Below are 23901 nucleotides of genomic sequence, written 5' to 3' on the forward strand. Positions count from 1 at the left end.
CCACACTTTGACTCGAGATCGCGAATGAAAAACAAAACGAGCTCTGGTAAAATTAATGAGATCATACTAGGTGGAAGGTTAATGATAAAATTAATGAGATCTTATAAGGAGGAAGGTTAATGATGATTGACGGCCTGGAAATAAACGAGGTGATGCCGTGACGTGGAATCATAATGCAAAAAAGCTACACAACCAAATTACTTTTTTTTCCCCATTTTACCGTCCCACTACCCCCTACCCCTGGTGGTGTGGTGGCTGCTCCGCCTCTCCTCGTCCACTGTCTCTTTTTGTTTTTTCTCTTTTTCCAGATTCCGTTTAACGTCTGCAGCAGGCGTGAACCGGAGACGGCCCTAATTACGCGCCCCTTTTGTTCACTGATTTCTTCTTCACCTGGGGGATTCGTCAAGCGCGTCTTTTGCGATCTTCCTCCTGCGCGAAATACATGGAATTCGATCCTTGGATCCGATATCCGGCCTCCCGGACGCTGAGACGTTGGGATTAGGGTTTCGAGTGGCGTGAAGTTATAGAAGTCGAGGACCTCCGATCGTTCTAGCCGGCGTATAATCCCCCCCCCCCCCCCCCCCCCGCCTCTCTCTTTCTCTCTCGCTCGGTGGAGGCGCTATGAGCGCGAGCCATCCGGCGGTGCATCCGGTGGAGGCGCCGCCTGCGACGGACGCGAACGATGTGCCCAGGGTGAGGATGAAGGACATCCAGGGCATGCCTGGAACCACCGGCGGCCTCACCCTCCGCTTCCTCCAATTCGCCTTCGCCGTCGGTGCTCTCTGCGTTATGGTCTCCACCAGCGATTTCACCTCCGTCACCGCATTCCGGTATGCTGCTTTTGTTTCAAAATCATCGTTTTCTTCTTCTTCTCCTTTCCTCCTTTTCCTACCTTCTTTTTGGATTTCTCCTCCTTGCAATCACTGCTGTCTATCTGTGGCAAACTGCTCGATCAATTTTGAAAAAAATCTGAGCTTCTTTCGTGGGAATTTTGATTGGGGATTCTATTGGAAAGTGCACCAAGAGTAGGGTAGGGGTCTTATCTCCTAATTGATACCAATGTGAGCATTATATTACCTAAAACGGCACTTAATGAATGCACATTGTGGAGTTTGCCTCACATTATTTGTTTTTTCTTGTGTTACCTAGCTTATATATAAACCAACAACTGCAGCAACAACAACAATAAATAACATTACTACTTACTATCATTATCATGTATAGGAACGACATGTCTTCCTATTCACCATTCCTTGCTGATGTCAGTCCAGTATTGGAGAGAATCTCGTGGTTTAGATGGAGGAACAGAGATAACAAAATGAAGAAACAGGGAATGACAGAAGAATCAGGGGAAAACAAGGGATTTTTAACAGAATATTATCGTGATATCTAAAACCAAAACTTCACCTTGAAACTCCTATTCATGTCGAATAGCTTACCCTTTGTATCCTTACATATAACTAAATTTAATGCAAGCCCTTAGTTAACCTCTATTACCATGCAAGTTTCAACCGCTTACAACTATTTGCTCGATTTGCATTGATTGGCGGCCTGTGTTGCCATGTGACTTATGGACCTGAGTCTATGCATCTGTGTGGGAGGACAAGCCCCCCATACTGTGTATGATATCTGGCATCTCCTTGCCAAGTCCTTCCTTATAACTTTATATTTTTTTGGTAGTAGAAGGTTCCTGTTGATTTATATGCAATCTGCCGAAAGAAGCATTTGCCATTTTTCTAAATTGTATGATTGAATTTCATGTCACTTTTGTGGTACATTAGGTACCCTAAAGTAGCTTCATTTTTATGCTTTTGCTTTTGGCGGTTGTGAATATGAAATGATCTATCAACTACAAAGTCCACTGTGATGTGTTTCGGTTGTTTGAAGGCTTCCACTGACCTAAGAAAAGGATCTTGGAGCTACCATCATGAAAGATGCACATGAAGGGGGAAAAAAAATCAAGGTCCTTGCATTATTCTTAACCATCTCTGGCACACAGAGTGGCAACCCAATATCTCTATTTCCATCATAAGAAAATAAGTTGGTTGGGTTTGGTGCATTGGAGTTTTGGAGCTTCTTTTATTTGACCAATTCACGGAGGATGATCTTCGAAAACCAGGCAGATGCTGTAAGAATATTGTGCTGATTTTCTACATTTACCAATTGCAAGTAGACCTCAGTCATTTAGAGGACTAACATTGGATTATTAAAAAAAGATCAGGAAAGGAGTTTCTCAATATGGTTATCAATGTTGTGAAAAGCGTTGAGGCATAGTGAGGCACTCCACCAAAAACCTAAGCGAGGCGTAAAGCATAAGCGTAGGCCTCAATTTTTTTTAAACTTAAAAAATATCTAAAAATGTAAATAAATAAAATAAATGCTTTATTCATGAAGTAACAACCATTAAGAAATAGGAAATATCAAATAAATACCGAAAAATATGAGAATAACATGTAAAAGTAACATGAATGCAACAACTTGATCTATCTAAGTACCTAACAAATAAAATATGAGCATTCAATGAAAAATTAAGTAACAAAATCACTAATAATTAAATTCCTTAACATCATGTTATCATCATATAATGCATATTAACACAAACTAAAAGTTACAAATCACATTAACAATCTTTATATACAAAATTACAAACCTACACACAATAGATTACATGTACATGTACATGTACAATTAGTTATGTACATGTATAAACCTACACATGCACAGTCAATTGCATGCATATCCACCTATTAAAAAATTATTTTAGAATAATGATACAAACTAACATTCACAATTTGATATACACAATCTTTATAAAAACCAACATATACACAGTAAATTACATGTACATACATAATCACATGCACAATCAATTAATTGCACAAAGGAAGAAGAAGAATAAAAAGGAAGAGGAAAGAAGAAGAAGAAGAAGAAGAAGAAAAGGAGGAGGGGAGAAAAATAAGAACAAAGGAAGAAGAAGGACAAGGGAAGAAGAAGAAAAAAAGGAGGAAAAGAAGAAGCAGCAGCAGCAGAGTAAGGGAAGAAGAACAGAGGAAGAAGAAGAAAAAAGGAGGAAAGAAGAAGAAAAAGAGGCAACATAGGAAGAGAAGAATAAAAATGAAGAAGAAGAAGAACAAAGGAAGAAGAAGGACAAAGAAGGAGGGGGCAAGAAGAAGAAAAAAAAAAGAGAAAAGGAGAAGAATAAGCGACACTATAGGAAGGGAAGAAAAAGAAGAAAAAAAGGAGGAAAAAAGAAGCGGCAACATAGGAAGAGAAGAAGAAAAATGAGGGAAGAAGAAGAAGAAGAAGATAGAGAGAGTACCTGCTGCCGGTGGTGAAGAGGGTGGGGGTTGGGGATCAAAAGGGAGGAGACGAAAGGAGGGGCGGGGGGTTGCCCTAACATTGGGCCTCTCCCCCCTTTGTTTCAATTTTTTTTATTTAATGTCAAATGAGGCGTGCGTCTCACCCTAAGGCATGCCCCGCCATGAGGCATGCACCTCAAGGTGTATGAGGCACACACCTCAAGCATAGTTGTGCCTTGAGGCATGTTTTCATCAACATTGATGAGTTTTTTTGTCCCTTTTTTCACCGTTTAACTCATTAGGGTACTTTGGTGATTGTGTTATATACTTATGTGAGGCAATTATCCCTAATGAGAGGCATTTTCTTCCAATGTTTGTCTTCACTCTCACTTGGTGTTTGTCGTATGTGTAATGAAACAGGCGGAAATACCAAAGGAATCCTAATAAGGATCAACACAAATACAAATGAAGTGCACAAGCACTAATTTATCTAAAGATGATACAAAGTGAGAATAATCTCAAGAACATAATACACAAACACAACTAGCCACTAAGGGCATACACAATAGCCACTAAAGGCACACACAACATAATGTAAAAATATAGCATTCACTTAAGAAATGCTTAGAAAAGCATTGCATTTAGAAGGAGTTTCAACCCCTATTTATAATACAAGAGAGAGTAAAGGGGGCAGCCCAATGCATTGGGCTAGCTCCCAACGATCATATTTATGTCTGTTGGGAGCAGCCCAACCCAACAGCCATAAAGTACACAACAATAATAAAAATAAAAAAAATAAAAAAATAGAAAAAGATACACAAGCCTCTAATAGGCTGACGCCTATACATTGGTGAAATGATTGAAATACCCTTGATGGGTGTTTTAGCTTACATAAAACAGAAAACAATGAAATATATATATATATATATATATATATATATATATATATATATATATATATATATATATATATATATATATATATATATATATATATATATATATATGTGTGTGTGTGTGTGTGTGTGTGTGTGTGCGTGTGTGTGTGTGTACATAGATATTTTAAGACTTCTCCTCAAACTTATGGTGTGATCACCGAAAATTTGCTAAGGTACAAAAAACGAGGTGAAGGCAAGGCCTTAGTCAAGAAGTCAACCATTTGACATTCCGAAATCCAAAGTTATATAAGGTAATTCAATAGTTCTTCGCAAAAATTTGTCGCGGACATAGTGGCAATCCACAATCCATCTCTATATGCTTGGTGTATTCATGGAAGGTGTGGTTACTTGCAATATAGATATCACTCTTATTGTCACAATACATCTTCGAAAGACTAGAGATGATTAGACCCATATCATTGAGAAGACCCCTCAACCAAATGATTTTCATCATTGTGGTTGCCATGACTCTATATTCAACTTCAGTGGATGACGAGGAGACCTTCTGCTGCTTCTTGCACATCCAAGATATAAGAGATTCACCTAAAAAAACACAAAGACCCATAGTTGAGACTCTGTCATTGGGGTTACCTCCCCAATCGGTATCAGTGTAAGCAATTAACTCTAAAGAAGAGGAAGATGATAGAAATAGACCTTTGGTAATAGTGTCCCTGATATATCTGACAATTCTAAGAACAACACTCATATGCACCATAGTTGGTGCATGCTGAAACTGACTAGCTGAGTGAACCGCATGAGAGATGTTTGTTCTGGTGATGGATAAGTAAGTCAAGGATTCAACCAATTATCGGTATGGAGTTGGATCATCAAGCAAAGTTCCATCTTCCAATCTTAATTTTGCATTTACAACTTCTGATATATCAACCATTTTATCATAAGAGATTCCAGATTTGACAATAATATCTGCAACCAATTTCATTTGAGACAACACATATCCTAGAGGAGAATAAGCCACTTCAATACCTAGAAATGAGGTCAGACATACAAAATGTTTCTTAAGAATATTTTTAATTTCATCAATTCCCTTTTTGTCACTTCTTGTGATGCTCATATCATCCACATATAATAAGGGTATGACAATATTAGTACCTGTACCTTTGACAAAAAGAGCAGTGCCAGTATAACAAGATTTATAACCCAAGTTTAGCATAACATTGCTAAACCTATCCTACCAAGCTTCGGGGGCTTGCTTAAGCCCATACAAAGCTATACTTAATTGATCAATTTTCCTCTCTTGATCTCAAGACCGGGAAGAGGATCCATGTCCACTACCTCATTTAAGTCACCGTTCAAAAAAGTGTTCTTAACATCAAGTTGGTAAATAGACCACTTTCTAATAGATGCCTAGGCAATGAGTGTCCTCACACTAGTCATACGGGCTACAAGAGCAAATGTCTCTTCATAGTCTATTTCATACTCTTTGGAATAACCTTTGGCTATTAACCTAGCCTTATATCCTTTTAAGGATCCATCCCCTTTTATTTTGACCTTATAGACGTACCTACATCCTATAGTTTTTCTTCGTATAAGTAATTGTTGAATTTTCCAAGTGTTGGCTTTCTCAAGGGGCACCTATTTTTATGCTTATAACATCAATCCATTCAGGAATTTCCTTAGCCTCTTTGTAGGTTGCAGGTTCATAAAAATAGTGAATAGACAAAAGACAAGCTTTATAACCAAGAAACACACATTTAATAGCTTTTGGAGATAATTTATCTTTTTTGTCAATAAATACAAAACATTTGCATCCAAAGATTCTTAGATCAAGAATGGTTTGATATAATTTTTCAATTGGAAATATGTTTTGCAAAGTGGATGAAGGCATTCGGTTGATAAGATAAACTGCGGTTAGGGTACTTTCATCTCAAAATTTTTTTGAAAGATTTTTTGAGATAAGCAAAGTTCATGTAGTTTCAATTATATGTTGATGTTTTCTCTCAACTAAACCATTTTGTTGAAGAGTATTTGGACAAGATCTTTGGTGTGAAATCCCATTTTCTTTTAAATAATTTTTGAAGTCATTAGACAAATATTTTCTCCCTGAATCTGATCGAAAAATGATAATGTTGGTTTGAAATTGGTTTTTTATAATTTTATGAAATTCTTTGAAACATGAAGATATGTCAGATTTTTGCTTAAGGAAATAGATCCAAGTATACCTAGTATAATCATCAATGAATATAACATAATAGGAGAGTCCTCCTTTTGACATGACTCTCATGGGTCCCCATACATCCGAATGCACAAGTTCAAAAAGTTTTGATGAAATAAAAGTTCTAGAACCAAAAGGGATCTTCTTCATTTTTTCAAGAATACATTTGTTACATATAAATAAACTCTTTATTACAAGAGTTTTTCAAAAACGGAAAAAGAGATAACTTAGATACATTAGGATGACCTAATCTTTGATGCCATACAAAAATATTTTTTTTCTTGACAAAATTACAAAATGATTCTTTGGGAAGATGAAGAAAATCCATGTATTAGAGGTTTCCCTTCCTATAGCATTCCTCAATCAGCTTCCCTGACGGGCGATCCTGCACCCAATATTTTTTTGATGAGAAGGAGATCCCATACCCATAATCCGAGATTTGAGAGATGAATAAAAGATTTAAATTAAGTTTTGGAACAACTCTAACTTTAGGTACTTGAAAGTTTTTTTAAATGTTTTAAAATATTCCAATACTTTTGATTTCAAGATTAGTTCCATCGGCCGTAGAAACACATGAGTTATAAAATGATTTTGTGTATTCAGATAAGAGAAATTCTAAAGGGGTCATGTCAAAAGAGGTACCCAAGTCAATAATCCAAGAAATCATACCTAGAGGAGAAGAAGTAGATACGGCGACACCGGAAGTGGATGTGGAGGAGTTCTGAAGGAATTGTTGAAATGCTTATGTTATATGTTTAATAGAATTCTTAAGTTCTCTTTCTCTCATGGTACCTTCACCACCTTTTTTGGGTGGCGTTTCTTTAACGGTTGCTACCTTTCTTTTTAGCTTAGGATAATCCGGTCTAATGTGTCCCCACCTTTTGACAAAAATGACAAATCATTCCTCTTTTTTCTCTATTGTTATATGTTCCTCCTCCATTGTTGTTTTTCCAAAATTGAGGAGGTTTATATTCTTTAACATTATTACCGGGTTTTGACACGGCAAGAACCTCTTCACTTCCTTTTGTCATGCCAAGTCGGGTCTCGGCTTGGTATATTTCTCCAATTGTTTCATCAATTGAGGTAATTTCAGTCTTATGCAAGATATTGGACCTAACTTGCTCAAATTCGGGTCTTAACCCAAATAGGAAGGAAAAAAGTGTTCCTCTGCAAGTTGCTTTTGCCTCTTTTCAATAAGGGAACCTTACCATATGGGTTCAAACAAGGCTAATTTATCCCAAAGAGAGTACCATAGTAGTCTCTCACACTCTTATCTCCTTCTTTAACACCTCAAATCTTTTCTTGTAAAAAGTATTTTCATGTCAAGTCTTTTTGCACAAACATGCCTTTAAGAAAAAGCCATGTCTCACTTGCTTTTTTAATTTGACTATGCTTGCCACAATATTGAGGTCCATGCTGTTAATAAACCAAGAAAGAATTTGGGCATTTTCAGCTTCCCAATCTTCCATTTTGATATAGTGTTCTTTGATTGCAACCTCTCTTTCTTCATCATTGAGAATCTTCACTTGGTCACCATCCTTTTGAAAAGAAGTCGTATACGGGTCTTGGACCCAAGTTGGATCTGTGCAGGACCAGACCCAAATGAGTTATCTCTACAGGACCGAACCTGGACCCGAATACGTTCCAAATTATAATGTTGTAATTATGTTTTTATTAGAGGGTATTTTCATACCCTAAAATTATTGTATCATCTTAATATATATATCGCTTAATACAATGAAACACACTGAATCAGTTTCAGACGTGATTTCCTGCAACCTCTTTTCTCTCTAGTATTCCTCTTCACTGTGTAGATGAACGTGGAGTTCATATTTTAAAATGGTATGAAAGCATTGTTAAAACTGGGCCTGAGATTGTTTTTCCAAAAGGTATGTCCAAGGAGATGATCTGAGATTTCAAGTCAAGAAAACACGTATTGTATTCAACCCTTGATTTCTGGCAAGGACATCAATATCCTCTTCTTCTTTTCTTCTTCAGATCTGATCTCCTTTCTTCATAATCGAACTTGCTTCTTTTATTCTCCTCTCTAAACAACCCATTAAAGTCGAGTTTTATTCAGAATTGACTTTCCTTCTTGATAATCTGAAATGACTTTCCTTCTTGCTAATCTGAAATCTGTCTTCAGATTAAATAATCAGATTAAACCTTTTCTTCTCTGTTCGTATATTCCTGTTTATCATATCTCTTGCCTTGAAGTGACGTCGATTTGACTTCTGCTGTTAATCTGAACTTCACCTAAATATTTTGTTCTCTACATTCAACACTTTTGCTATTTCAGACTGGAAAGCCTCTTGAAATCTTCATATTCCTAATTTGACGTCATTTTCTCTGTTCAACAAGGGAATTTTTATTAATTTTGGGACCAATTCTGCGTTGGTATGTTCAGCTATGATCAGACCTCACGTGTTCTCTGATCACGTCTGAATATAATATATTTGTCAAATTTCTACAAAAAAAATGCAGAATATTGGAGTGACTGATTTCTCCGTGAAGGCGTGAACTGATCTTGGTCCAAAGATTCCCCTTTTCTGTTTTTCTTCATTCAACACCACCTTTTTCTTATATCTTTTCAAATAGATTCATCCTTTTCGCAGACGGGCCTTTCTTCTAACTTCCTTAGTCAGTCAGTCTTCGAAAAGTTAAATAATTCCAATTTCTTGACCTGAAAAGACAAATTGTTCCTTTTATAAGGAGTCATGATCTCTGGACATCTGGATGGATCAATTTCAAACCCTCCAGAGTTCATTTTGCAAGAAAATAATGATGATAAAGGGGTGTCGTCTATTGCTTTTCTCAAAAATCTGGACTATGTTGTTTGGATGAAAAGGGACCAAGCATTGGTGACATATATCACCTCAACGCTCTCACAAGAAGTTCGTGGTTATTCTGCCAAGGTGATGTGAGACAAGCTAGTTCAAACATGTTCGCAGATCTCCAAGGCAAGAGTTGTGTTTCTCAAGCGAGAATTTCGGATGTTAAAGAAAAGATTCAATGCCTATTATGGAGTATTTGAATAAAATGAAAAGCATCACGGATCAGCTGGCTATCGTGGGATGTGCGGTCAGTGATAAAGATAAAGTGCAAGGGCCAGATTATCATGTTCTGGCAACGTCCCTGATGTGTCTCTCAGAGCTTCCAAAGTTCGAAGATCTACGTGCAAAGTTGTTGCAGTATGAGATGACCTTGAAGGGATTTTTTGAGGAGACTCATGTGCAGCCAGGGACTCAAGATGTGCTGGCTACGGGGCTGACTTATGGAAGGGGAAGAGGAGGAAGTTCCTTTCGAGGAAGGGGAGTACAAGGAAGAAATGGTTTTGGGGTCATGGGTTGCTTCCAACGGCCAATATGCCTTCCAATCAACAAGGCCAAAGGGTCATTCCTACTTGTTTTCTGTGTAATAGAAAATGACATATTAAAGCAAATTGCTGGTTTAATCCTCAAAATAAGGAAAAAATTTCGCAGACAGAGGCTAAGAAGGATGGGGGAGAAGTAAAAGAGTTGCTATTGACAACCTTGGTAGGACTAAATCTGAAAAAAATGATAAAGGGATCTGATACGTCGACTTTGGGGTAGTAACCCACGTCTATGCGGGTAAGCTCTTAAACCTTACTCCTTATGTTGGTAGAAATAACATAGTCACAGGAGATGGTTCTCACCACTCTATCTCACACATTAGAAATGTCATTATACCTATGTCCAAGTCTTCTCTTAATCTTTCAAATGTTCTTCATGCTCCTAATATTCAAAAGAACATTGTTTTCGTCTCAAAACTTGATGATGTTAATGCCTTAGTTGAATTTACTCTCTCTTTTGTTTATGTCAAGGATCTTCACACGAGAGAGACATTCGCTGAGGGAAAGAGACGTGGCAACATGTACATCTTTCAAGAAGATCCCTCCTCCTCAGTTCATTCCACTTGTTCATCCTTGAAGCTTCATCAACATCCATCATTAGTCTCTCTTCTGAGTGTGTGTTTGCTAAACTCGTCTTAAATAATTTCATTCTTAAGTCTAGTCTGAGTCTAGAAGCAAATGATATAAAGTGTCCTAGTTGTCATTTATGTAAGAGTCGTGTTTTACCTTTCAACTCAATTAATAAAAGAGCTTCAAGGCCTTTTGAGGTCATATGTTCTAATGTCTGGGGCCCTGGTCCAGTTGCTTCCATTTCTGGTAGTAGATATTATCTTATTCTCATTGACAGTTACTCACGTTATACTTAGATATTCTTCATGAAACACAAGTCAGAAGTCTTTGGATTGTTTCGAAGATTTCATTCTTTTGTCAAAAACCATTTCTCTGAAAATATTCTTCATTTCCAATGTGATTGAGGAGGAAAATTCTCCTCTAGTGATTTTATTGTTTTTCTTCAATATAATGGAATAAGGAGAAGAGTGTTTTGCCCACGTACACCTCAACAAAATGAGATTGTTGAGAGGAAGCATCGACATATTGTTGAGAGTGCAATGAGCATGATGCACGATAGTAATCTCCCTATTACCTTATGGACAAAGGCTTTTCACTCCACTGTGATAAATCGGCTGCCCATGACCATTTTAGAAAACAGGTCACCATATTTTTTCCTTTTTGGCATTCACCTCGATTATCTTGAATTAGTGTATTTGGATCTGCTTGTTATGTGCACATTGACAGCTCATTGAGACACAAGTTTCAGGACAAAGCCTTTAAGTGCAGGTTTGTGGGATATGCTGAAGACTACAAGGGGTATAGGTGTTATGATCCCTTGAGCAAACACATCAAAATATCGAGAAATGTTGTTTTCGATGAGATGAATTTTGATAACCAGCCAACTAACCCCTCCAGTTCAAGTTTTAATGTTGAGGTGTACTACCCATGGTTAAGTTCTGAACTCTTCTCCAACATTAGCGATGGGTGTCTTGCAGATTGCAGTCAGGAGACATGTGGAGAATCGGCGGATGCATCCCAACCAGAAGAGGTTGTTACACAACCCTTGGAAATAGGAAGGTATAAGGGTGTTGTTTACACCCGGCGAGAGAAGGCGCCTCCACCCATCTCCTGTTTAGGTATTGATTCCCCTACTACTTCTTCATAGACGATGGATGTTAGAAGATCCACTGGGCCTCGACATCCACTAGACAAATAGGTTAGCTATAAAAAAATTTCAATGGATTTTCAACTACTTTTAACGCCCATAAATAAAGAGGATGAACCTCTCACGTTCTATCAAGTTGCAAGTTCTAGAAAATGGATTGAAGCGATGAGTGAGGAGATGGAAGCCTTACATGAATGTGGTACATGGGAATTTGTGCCTAGACCACTAAATAGAAATGTGGTTCGGTCGAAGTGGGTGTACAAAATAAAATATAAACCAGATGGGAGCACTAAAAGGTATAACGCTAGACTTGTAGCCAAAAGATTCACATATGAACAAGGACAGGATTTTGATGAAACCTTCGGCCTGGTTGTAAAAAATGGGGACCATTCGTATTGTGTTGGGTCTAGCCATTGAACATGGATGAACATTAAGCCAACTAGATGTCAAAAATGCTTTTCTGCATGAGGGCCTAAAGGAGGAAGTTTATATGGAACAACCCACTGGATATGCAGAACAAGATGCTAATTAGTATGTATGCAAGTTGAAAAGAGCACTCTATGACTTGAAGCAGGCTTCTCGTTCTTGGTTCGAGAGTTTTTTGCTGAAGATACAGAGGCATGGTCTCTCTCTGTCTCTTCTAAATCACTCATTATTCATCTACAAGAAATAAAATGCCACCATTCTTCTATTGATATATGCAGATGATATTATTATTACAGGGAACTGCAGAGATCATATTGAGGAAGTAAAGAAATTATTAAATCAGAGATTCAAAATGAAAGATTTGGGAGATCTACGATATTTTCTTGGGGTGAAAGTTGATAAGACGTGTGACACTCTTACCCTCACTCAACACAAATACGCGATGGACATTCTTAGTAGGGCAGACATGAAAGATTATAAGCCCTTGGCAACCCCAAGTATCATCCATTAGAAACTGTGTTCTAGAGAAGGGGACTTATATGAAGATCCCACCAGGTATCGCAGCATAGTAGGCATGTTGCAATACCTGGCCTTACTCGGCTGAACATAATATATTAAGTCAATCAGGTATCCCAATTTATACATGAACCTCATATACCACATATGGAGGCAGTTAAAAGGATACTACGATATTTAAAGGGCACGGTTGGTGATGGGTTGGTGTACAGGAAAAGTGAGCTAAATCAAGGTGCACATGAAATCATTATTTATGCTGATGCTGATTGGGCAGGCGACCCAGATGAACGACGGTCAGTTTCTGGTTATTGTAGTGTCATTGGCTCGAACATGATCTCTTAGAGTAGTAGAAAGCAAAAAGCCATTGCTATGTCAAGCACAGAGTCTGAGTACAAGTCGATGGCTGTCGCAACTGTTGATGCTACATGGATAAGGCATCTCTTAATAGAGATAGGAGAACCGATTGCTTGATCGCTTTTACTATGTGACAATCAAAGTGCCATCAATATGTCTTTCAATCTTATTTATCATAGTCGGGCAAAGCACATTGAGATAGACTAACATTTTGTCAGGCAAAAGGTTGAAGAAAAGAAAATTGAACCTATTTTTGTGTGAACTGAAGAGCAAGTTGTGGACATATTCACCAAAGGCCTGACGAATGACAGATTATGGTTGCTGAAAGGCAAGTTGTTCATGGTCCAGGACCATGTACAACTTGAGGGAGGCTGAAAAAAAGTCGTATACGGGTCTTGGACCCAAGTTGGATCTGCGCATGACCAGACCCAAATGAGTTATGTTGTAATTTTGTTTTTATTAGAGGGTATTTTCGTACCCTAAAATTATTATATCATCTTAATATATATATTGTTGAATACAATAAAACACGCTGAATCAGTTTCGGACATGATTTCCTGCAGCCTCTTTTCTCTCTATTATTCCTCTTCACTACGCAGATGAACGTGGGGTTCGTATTTTAACACCTTTTTGGTGAGTATGAGTTGTGGTTCACATGTGGTACCACTCGTATACCCCCATAATTTATTCCCTTTAATGTGGTGCTCCATAGCAGCGGCCCACATCAAATAATTGGAGTCATTTAGCTTGAAGGCAATCACTGTTATGGATTTTTTTCGCCCATTTGGATCGAGTGTGACTTTGCTTGTGGATGGATCTTCCTTTGCAATCACGAACTTTTGGAGAATAAGAGTTACACAAATACAAGAGCCTTATGCTCTCATACCATGTAATGAAACAAGTGAAAATACCAAAGTGATCCTAATAAGGATCAACATGAATACAAATGAAGTGCACAAGCACTAATTCATCTAAAGATGATACAAAGTGGGAACAATTTCAAGAATATAACACACAAACACAACTAGCCACTAAGATCATATACAATAGCCACTAAAGGCACACACAACACAATGTAAAAATATAGGATTCACTTAAGAAATGCTTAGAAAAGTATTGCATTTACAAGGGGTTTAACCCCTATTTATAATACAAAAGAGAGTAAAGGGGGCAGCCCAACTAGGCATTTTTGGGCTAGCCCCCAATATATGACCGTTGGGAGCAGCCCAACCTCTATTGGGCTAGCCCAACAGCCATAAAGTACACAACAATAATAAAAAGAAAATAAATTAAAAAATAGAAAAAGATACACAAGCCTCTAATAGGCTGATGCCTATACATTGTGAAATGACTGAAATACCCTTGATGGGTATTTCAGTTTACATAAAACAGAAACCAATAAAATGGAATATATATATATATATATATATATATATATATATATATATATCTGTGTGTGTGTACATAGATATTTTAACACTATGGTAGTTTAGAACTTTAGATAAATAATATTCACATTGATGTTTGAACCATAGTTACTGAGACCTGTAATGAAGAATCTGACTGAGCCATTTTCGGATCCGAAATAAAAAAATGTAGGATCCGCAAATAAGGCAGTAATGATGAAATGAAGAATTAACCCTTACCCTAAGACCCCTGTTCCCCCGTATGGAGCCAGAGAGTGGAGCACGAGTGAGTGACGGGACAAAACAACTTTGGAGTGGGGAGCCTGTCCTTTGGAGCCTTCGTAACTAGATCTGAGACTCTCGTTCTGTGTGTGAGCACTCCACTTGTGGAGAATCTCATCAAAAGTCTTTTTCTTCTTTTGTAAAGTAAGAATGTGGTGACTTCTTTCCTTTGTTTGGCTTGAGAAGCTCCTGTTCTTGATTCGATCTTTTGAAGGACATAATGCCACTGGACTGACAATTGCCAAGAAGCCCCTGAAAACCTCCAAAGCTTGCTTCCCAAGAGGCTCGCTTAGAAGCATGAAACCACACGCTTCTTTCATGTTTCTGAATTTTATGAGAAGTTCGCTTCTCAAAATTGAAAAGCTTGTATTTTAGAATACAAAATTGAACTTTCTTGATGTTGAAAATGCACTCTAGTCATAGTACTGTTTTTAAGAATTATGTTTTTTTATAGAACCTACATATATAATGAATATTTTTTAGTAAAAAAGTTAAATGATGCATTTCAATAAAAGCACAAAATTTATTTATCCTTTTCGATAGCTTCTTGTTTTAATTGTTGCTCATTACGCACTTTCCCTATGCTTTTTAAACGCTCCCCAGTTACATTGTTTAAACACTTGTATCTTCATGCATCACTTCTTGCACTGACTTTTTACACTAGCGGCTATAGTTTGGAGTCTTTGGACTTTGGAATAGGAAAAATCAATTTGGGTGTACTGTTGACCAGAACCGTGACAGTGTTGAAAATCTGTTTTGTTTAAACAAATTCCTGAGCATTGGAGTAAAACCTGTGCTGGTTAAGTCTATTGTTCATCCTCTGACCATTTGGAGCTTAATAGATATTCTATCTACTTATGTTGGCTATTTTATACTCTCTCTCTCTCTCTCTCTCTCTCTCTCTCTCTCTCTCTCTCTCTTGCACACACACGTGTGCAAGTGTGGGCTTGCAGATACGAACACAAGGTACCAAGCAGTGCAGGATAATGTTGGTGACACCCTTGTTGCGCTCCATGGGAAGTAGAATTAGAAAATGTGGTGGTATGAACAGGTTTTCATAGGAAACCGACTGGTATCCTACAAAATGTGTGACCCATGTTATGGGCGTGTTAGGTACTTGTTTCACTCATGGTGGGAAAACACCCACATAAGAAAATGAGTCATTTTCCCATGAAACAAGTGGGCCCTTAGGAGACTCTTGTTTCATCCCACAATGTGGGAAACAGGCCTACTTGCATATGAAATTGGGCCTCTTTACCACGTGAGCGCCCCTGACACTTTCATTCTGTATATCTTATATTACTTGGAGATAGACCAAGCACTCTTGAGTTTCTGGTGGCAGGAGGCACTTGTCTGACCATGCCATGGCATTTCCTTAATGCAAAGTGTCAAGTAGGTTCAATATGTGATTGAATTAGCTGAAAAAATGACCCTCTTACACAAATGTTGTGGTTTGAATGGTTCTAGTTTAGGGCCTTGGGGGCATACGTGGGGTGGTTGAGAAGATGTTGCAGTTAAGTTCCCATTTGTGGACTTTGGAGGTCTGGGTGCTCTTAATTCCTCCCAAAACTATTTCCTTTTTGCAGCTTTGGAGAATTTCAAAGTTACCTTCATGCTTCAAAGTTTAAATTCTACTCTCTAGAATTTTCTGTATTGCTGTCCTGGATTTGTTTTAGTTTGCATTAGATGTTATGTCCTATGAATGTCTCTGAAGATGAAAAACGTACAAGTTTTTTAGCTGGAACATTCCTTGTGTTGACGTCTTCTGATACCCGTCATGTTTCTCTTTATCCTCAAGATAAAAAAACATACAAGTTTTTATGCTGGAACATTCCTTATGTTGGCACGTCTTCTGATGCCTGTCATGTTTTTCTTTATCCACCTTCTTTGGCTATTTGGATCTGCCTCTTTCCTCCTGTTGCTAATGGTGTATTGGGAGGCTATTAATGCTTGCTGTTGGAAATGCCTAAAAACCAAGCTTGACCAATATGTGGTCCAGTACTTGCTTACTTCTAGCTGGAAAAAAGAAAAAAAAAATGCAAGTGCTAAATTTTATTATCGTGGTTATAATTTTACTATTGCAACTTTGAATACATATTGCAGATGATTTTCAAAATGTCTACTGTTGGAAGGGTAGTTTGGTGACCAAGTTGAACCCTAAGTAAAGCCTCCATCATGTATTCTGTCAGCTGTACAAAATTTGGGGGTACTTTTGTTATTAACAAAGAGAGTGGAGAATTTTGCAAGAAAACTTTAACAAGTTTGCATGTGGCTGCAGCAACTGTTGGCTTATTTCAAATATCTAGCTATGTCAATAAATAATTTGTGCTGTATGAATGTATTCATCATGTAGCCACCTTTCCCCACCTCATTCTGGATGGGGGAGGGGTTAGAGATGAACTGATTCAATTTTTTCTGTGGGGTTATGTGAATTTTATATTACTATTGTGAAAATCTCTATAAAGAGAGTGTGTGTGTGTACAAACACAATACTTGAGACAAGAAGTGTGCACAAAGGCACAAGGAGAACTCTCACAAGTGCACAAAGGCACGGATACACATGCACAAAGGCATGAAAAAAATAACGAACTTCTTTATTGAATGTCAAAGAGCTTTATAAGAAGCCTTAGAGAAAACACAAGGGGGTCACTCCTATTTATACATTGTTGGAGACTTGGGGGGGCTCCAACATATACGTTGGAGCCCCTCCAACGGTTATAAATCTAACCGTTGGAGGGGGCTCCAACGTGTATGTTGTGGGCCCCCTCATGTCTAATATGAGAAAAAAAAATAAAAGAGAAAAAACAGAAAAATAAGAAAATACAAAATTACAAACATATTCTCAAAAAAGAATGTGTAAAAAGACTGTTTTACCCCTTATCGGGTCTTTATACATATTTATATTTATATATATAGTTAGATAGATACATATACATATATACTATGTCACATGAGTGCGGGTGCGGCACTTTCAAAAAACTTGGGTGCAGGGGTGCGGCAAAAATATAAAAAATTATATATATATATATATATATATATATATATATATATATATATATATATATATATATATATATATATATAAAATTTTTAAGTTTTAACCGTGTCTCCTTTGTATATTTTTTTTTACTTATTTCCCTATATTTTACACATGTATTTTATTACCTAAACATATTGTTTTTCTTACTTATTTCCGCTATTTTTATTGTTTTTTTTAATTGCCAAGATTTTCCCATGATATCAAGACCAATACATTTGACTACGCATAAAATACCCCGGTAAGTGTAGAAAGTCAGAATTCAGCACTCAACATCCAGACTATTGATCACTGTGAAGAAAAAAAACAAGAGATAAAGATACAAATTGACAAGGTATTCAGCATATTATTTCTATTCTGCCAATGTGAAGTCGATGAAGGCTATACCAAGTCAAGACACTTAATCCATCTTTACAGTGAGAAAGCTAGTCACATGAAATACAGTATGGAAGTAATCACCTGAAGCCTCGTCTTTATTGTGTCCAACGGAGTAGTCAGAACTGATGAGCAAGCACAAGCCATGGTTCCTGCTGCAGCCTGAACAGTGACCATCTCTAGATGAGACGGGCTCTTCCCAACATCATCTCGGTATCCTAAGGTCCTATATGAAAGCGAGTGAGAGAGACAGAGAGAAGAGAGGCAGTGAGAGTGATGGAGAGAGAGAGAGCGAGTGAGAGAGAAGAGAGAGAGCGAGTACCTGAGGAGTGAGGAGGAGAGGTCGGAAGGCATCGAGGTCGGGGTCGAGGTCGTCGACGTCGGAAGGCTTCAGGAGAAAAACTCAGGCATGGGGAAAATTAGGGCAAAAAAATTTGCCCTAATCCTCCTCCCCTAAGCCTTTTCATCGGGCTTTTTTTTTGTCCAAAAATTGAACACAAATGACCCTGGGTGCGTTGACCACACCCAGGGTCCGGTTGACCACACCGGGTGCCACACCCGCACGTGCACCCATGTCGCATCGCGTCGACGTGGGTGCGGCACCCGGTTGGCTGAGTCCTTGTGACATATATGAAATATATATGTATATGTATCTCTCTCTCTCTATATATAAATATATATACAAAGAAGACAAAAAACCATATTACAATCTAACAACTATACTATCAGAAGATTCAGAACAGCATTGTGGAGTCATCATCTAGTACACTTAGATGACCACATCTTTGCAGACCCATGCACTGATTCAATTTGGTTGCTTAGTTATTGTTGTTCAGTTAGCCAAATACTATCTCTTTGTATCTTGTCAGGTTATGCTGACAACACTAACATAACAATGACCTCATTATTATGGTATCAGTGGTAAACTTATAGTAGGTCATACATTTTGTTGCAGTGGACAACTTTCTCGAGTTATATGTTTTTTGGGGAAAGTGGCCTGGTGGGTGTGAGGAAAGAGTTTTTCATTAACACCGATAGGCAAGAGGGAGCTTTTGTAGTGGCATTTGTTGCCCATGAGGGAAAAGGCTGAGAATGGTGGTGTCAGGAGGGTGGACAAAAAGCTTGATTCTCAATTAAAAGCTCAGGCCCAGCTTGATAAAAGCTCATTTAAATCTTGATTAATTTATAAATGAGCCAAACTTAAGCCTAATCTAGACTCGTTTAATTCCAAATCTGCTAATGTGGTTTAAGCTTGACAAAAGATCATTTAGCTTGTTTAAACTTTTACTGAACATATAACCCTGTGTATTAATATATACATATGCTTTTTAAAATAAAAAACCATGTTTGCTGATAATATTGTTTTGATTGATGAGTCTAGAGCTGGGGTTAATGCTAAGTTAGAATTATGGAGACAGACATTGGAAGCAAGAGGTTTTAAGTTGAGTAAGAGTAAGACAGAATACATGGAATGTCGATTTAGTAAGCAACAAAATAGAGATGGGAGTGTAGTGAAGCTTGGTGAGCAAGAAATACCGGTGGATGATTCTTTCAAATATTTGGGATCTATCATTCAAAAGTATGGAGAAATTGATGCCGATGTAAATCATAGGATAAAGGTTGGGTGGATGAAATGGAAGAGTGCAACTGGAGTGTTGTGCGATCGTAGAATGCCATTGCGGTTGAAGGGAAAGTTTTATAGGACGACTATTAGGCCCGCTTTACTATATGGTACGGAATGTTGGGCTGCCAAGAGACATCATATTCAAAAAATGAGTGTAGCTGAGATGCGTATGCTGAGATGGATGTGTGGAAATACAATAAAAGATAAGATTCGGAACGAGGAGATACGTAAGAAGGTAGGCGTTGCACCCATTGAAAATAAGATGAGAGAGAATCGTTTACGGTGGTTTGAACATATTCGACGAAGGCCTAATGATGCTCCAGTTAGAAGGATGGAGAAATGGGAAAATATATTAGTTAAAAGAGGTCGGGGTAGGCCTAGGAAGACATGGATGGAGGTGATAGGAAAGGATATGAATGCTTTGAACCTCACCGAGGACATGGCATTGGATAGAAATGAATGGAGGAGAAGGATTCATGTGGAAGACCCAAAATGATTTTCTTTGTTGGTTCATATCGCCGACCCCAATTGTTTTGGGATGAAGGCGTAGTTGTTGTTGTTGTTGTGTTGATGGTCCCATCATGGGGCGGTTTTCCTTTTACTTGATAGGTAATGGGTTCAAATCCCACCATCTCTAAAGTTTTAGATATAACTTTTTTTATTAATGGAGATTCATTAAGCTCAAACATCCCTGCTCAAGCTTTGCTGCACTTCGAGCTGAGCTTGAGCCTATTACTCTTATGTTGAGCTAAGCTCAAAAGGCCCAGGCTTGTCTTGAGTTCCGCTTGTGGTGTTAGTCGTTTGTTGTGGAAGGAAATACTACTACATCACTTTTTTTTTGTTAGATCTTATAGACATGCTTTCAAGTATCTTCTTATTTATTCATTTTTTCCATGGAGATACTAATTGTTTGTCCTTGTCATTCAATTCCAGTAAACCAACATATGCCTCTTCCACTAATTTCACTGTCATTGTAACTTTTCATAGTTAAGTTTCTTTCACGATAGGCAAGTAGATGCTGTAGCGCACTTAAACATGCCTTATTTGGCCAATTTATATGGCGGCTTGGTAACTTCTAGCCCTTGCCTAACATGGGGGATTTTTTATTGCATGAGGATCTATTAATTTTTCTGTTAACTTTAATCGTCACTGTTAGAGAGTTAGGCTGCTGGTACCAAATCAAGATTGTGCAACTTAATTTTGATAAGTGCTGTGCTATTTGAGTGATTGCTGATTATGAGTGCATTTCCAAACTTTAGGCTCTGGATGCCTTGTGTTTGTTATTCTGCAATTGCTTAAACTATTGGCTGTGTTTGTGACCAGAATCTAATCAAAGCAGCATACATGACCTTATTAAGTTCAACAACTGCAAGATTTTAAGAAATTTTCCCTTTTTGATACTTGCCAGCTATCTAGTAGCAGCTACCGCCTTACAAGGTTTTTGGAGCCTGGTCCTTGCCATGGTGGATATGTATGCTCTGCTTGTGAAGCGCTGCCTGCGGAATTCATGTGTGATCATCCTCTTTTCCATTGGCGATGGGGTAAGAATGTTTCACTTGAGTATTTTACTCTTGTTTCTCCCAGAACTAAAATCTTCATCAAATTAACCACTAGTTAAACCTGCAATTCATTCCAGTGAGGTGGCCCAATGAGCATTTCATGTCCTCTTCACGCCCCTGAAAAAGTATGCTCTTTTATATTGATTATATTTTGCGGGATAATTTGGCTACTGCTGAGAAATATCTATACATATTAATTTTCTGTTGGGTTCAGTGAAGGTGCTGTATTGCTAGTTAATAATGAAATACTGCTAACCTGGATAGAGCTGCCATTGTGGTTGCTGATAATGGGATTGGACCAACTTGGGTTGAGTCACCTGGGTAGCGTGGGCAGTCGCCCAAGTAGGCAGCAAGTTGATAATTTTGCTTTGGGCAATCCACATTATCCAATGCCAAACAATAAAGTTGGATTAACTAATTCAATGATTGAATGGGTCTAGCATGGAAGCCAAGTCTTACCGAAAGCTTCTTAGGTAGGTGGGAAGCTCGCTTCCCGGAAACTCGCTTCGGAAGCGCGATACTCTTCGCTTCCGAAACTTCATGGGAAGCTCGATTCCCCCACGCTTCTTCTATGCTTCTCATACACATGGTCTATGCATAGTATATGCTTTTCTCACGTTTCTTTTCATCTTTTTCATGTATTTTCTCTCACGCTTTCACTCACTTTTCATGTACTTTCTTTAAATTGGTAATCATCATTGCTAGATTTTAACAAAAAATTAACTCTTTTACAGAAAAATCATGAAATATAAGAATGATCAATTTTATTTTAGTTTTTATTTGTTTCTTGTTTGATTCCATATTGCTTCATTTTTTATTCATATTTTGCTTTTAAATTGAAACTTCGCTTCTCGCTTTATATAAATTTTAAAATGCCTCGCTTCTCGGTTCCGCTTCCCGTATCGTTTCCTGCTTCCTTAGTTTGGCAACCTTGAGGCAGACCCCCACCAGTTATTATTAAACATACCAACGGGGTTTAACCCCCCACCAGTTATTATTAAACATACCACTAGGGTTTGAACCTGCAACGTCTCACCACAAGGAGACGTGCACTGACAGCTCCTACCAGCCATGCGGAGTCCCTGTTGGTATTTTTGACAAGAATCTGCCTTCCAACATGAGATAAGAGAAATTAGTTGCTAGAGTTTACTTTTTCCATTGTTTATATGAGAAATTAGTTCCCGAAGTTTACTTTTTGTTTTGTTTTGTTGTGCTTTCTGTTGTAGGTCACCTCAACACTCACATTTGCTTCTGCCTGTGCTGCTGCTGGCATCACAGTCCTTATTGGGAATGATCTTGGCTTGTGTGGTCGGAACCACTGCTCGAGATTTGAAACAGCAACCGCACTAGCCTTCATTAGCTGGTTCACTGTATCTCCATCGTTCCTTCTGAATTTTTGGTCTCTGGCTTCTAGATAGAACAGACAGTGCTCCCAAACTGGAGTGAAGCTCTCCTTTGCATCACGGAAAGAATCAATACTGTCTACTGCTCTAATGTGTATATAAACTACAGATTTTGACAATTTTTATCGTTTGATTCATTCTTGAAGAAAGGGTTGTGCCTTTTGGATGGCTTTCATGAGAGGCTTGTCCACGAATTGAAATGTGTCCAAGGCTTTTTTTCCCTGGGCAAATTGGGATTAGGCCATTGACCTACGGTTGTACCTCAGTAGTGTTACCAATGCCTCCTGCTTTACAATGCACGCTATAATACAGAAGCAGCAGAACCAAAGCTGTCAAGACTTTTGAAGTGACCTGATTTGAGGTTCGGAGGTGTGACCTGTCAGAATTCTATTAAAAAGCAATCCAACTTAAAAGTCTAATGATGCGTCCTAGCCGATTTTGCTCAGCTACCAAGCTGGAACTGTGATGTTTGCAATGTATGTGTGTATGTAAGCGCATGGTGCCTGCGCTATTTTGGCGAGAATCATTTAATATTAATGTGATCTAGAATCCGTTCATCATCGTACAGTCTTCAAATTGGACATTCTGGGTATCCTCATGTTGCTTACATGATCCCTCAACCAAGATGGCGTGGTTCTTGCAATCCAACTGTTACATTCATTCCTTCAAGATTGAAGTGACGTAATAGATGGTTTGACATGTTTGAGGTCTTTTAAGTGTTAAAGATTTATTTATTTATTATTATTTTTAATTATTTTTAGGCTTGCATATGTAAAATTATTATGAAAATCTCTACAAATTTTGGCTTGTACGTGAGCGTCATCTAATTATGATAAATTTTAGAATAGGGTTTTTCACGTATCTATATTAGGGTTTTATATATATTGGGGTTTTACTCGTGTACAGAAATCAAGATGATATTTAAACTTAATAAAGTACAATTTAAGGTAACTTCAATGATACAAATCGAGGTAACTTTATAAATACAAATCGATAACGATATATTTTTGTTTGTCTTTGCGAACGATATTGATATGTAATATCACGATTTACTCATATCGGTTTGCAATTGTTATTAAAATATTATGAAACGAAACACTAAAATTGATTTGTAATTGTTACTTAAATCGGTATTAAGTTGTAAATCGATTTGTATTTATGGAGTTACCTCGTTTTGTATTTTATTAAGTCTAAATATCATGTCAATTTGTATACACGTGCATAAAATTCTATTCCATGTAAAACCCTAATATAGATCTGTGTAAAACCCTATTCTATGTAAAACCTAACCGGACACGATGTCGATTTGTATTTATGAAGTTACCTCGATTTGTTTCGTTGAAGTTACCTCGATTTGTAGTTTACTAAGTCTAAACATCATGTCGATTTATTTATTGATTTGCTTTTGTTACAAATAAC

At 37.7% G+C, this 23901-nt stretch overlaps 1 protein-coding gene across 1 annotated transcript; it reads left to right on the forward strand.

Moving 5' to 3' along the window:
* The first annotated feature begins 241 nt into the window (after positions 1-241).
* On the forward strand, positions 242-23030 carry LOC149813998 (CASP-like protein 5A1). The gene is made up of 3 exons (XM_089991590.1): positions 242-830; positions 20929-21061; positions 22306-23030. Exons 1-3 carry the CDS (start codon positions 622-624, stop codon positions 22495-22497), a joined length of 534 nt encoding a protein of 177 aa, XP_089847716.1. The 5' UTR covers positions 242-621; the 3' UTR covers positions 22498-23030.
* Positions 23031-23901: the final 871 nt, after the last annotated feature.

This window comes from Nuphar pumila, chromosome 16 (genome assembly GCF_984573655.1).
Source record: "Nuphar pumila chromosome 16, dmNupPumi1.hap1.1, whole genome shotgun sequence".
Classification (NCBI taxonomy): domain Eukaryota; kingdom Viridiplantae; phylum Streptophyta; class Magnoliopsida; order Nymphaeales; family Nymphaeaceae; genus Nuphar; species Nuphar pumila.

Excerpts from the sequence above, each read along its gene's own strand:
- LOC149813998 (XM_089991590.1), top strand. The coding sequence starts at position 622 with ATGAGCGCGAGCCATCCGGCGGTGCATCCGGTGGAGGCGCCGCCTGCG. Across the intron at positions 831-20,928 it reads ACCTCCGTCACCGCATTCCG|CTATCTAGTAGCAGCTACCG; the intron begins GTATGCTGCTTT and ends GATACTTGCCAG. Across the intron at positions 21,062-22,305 it reads TCTTTTCCATTGGCGATGGG|GTCACCTCAACACTCACATT; the intron begins GTAAGAATGTTT and ends TTTCTGTTGTAG.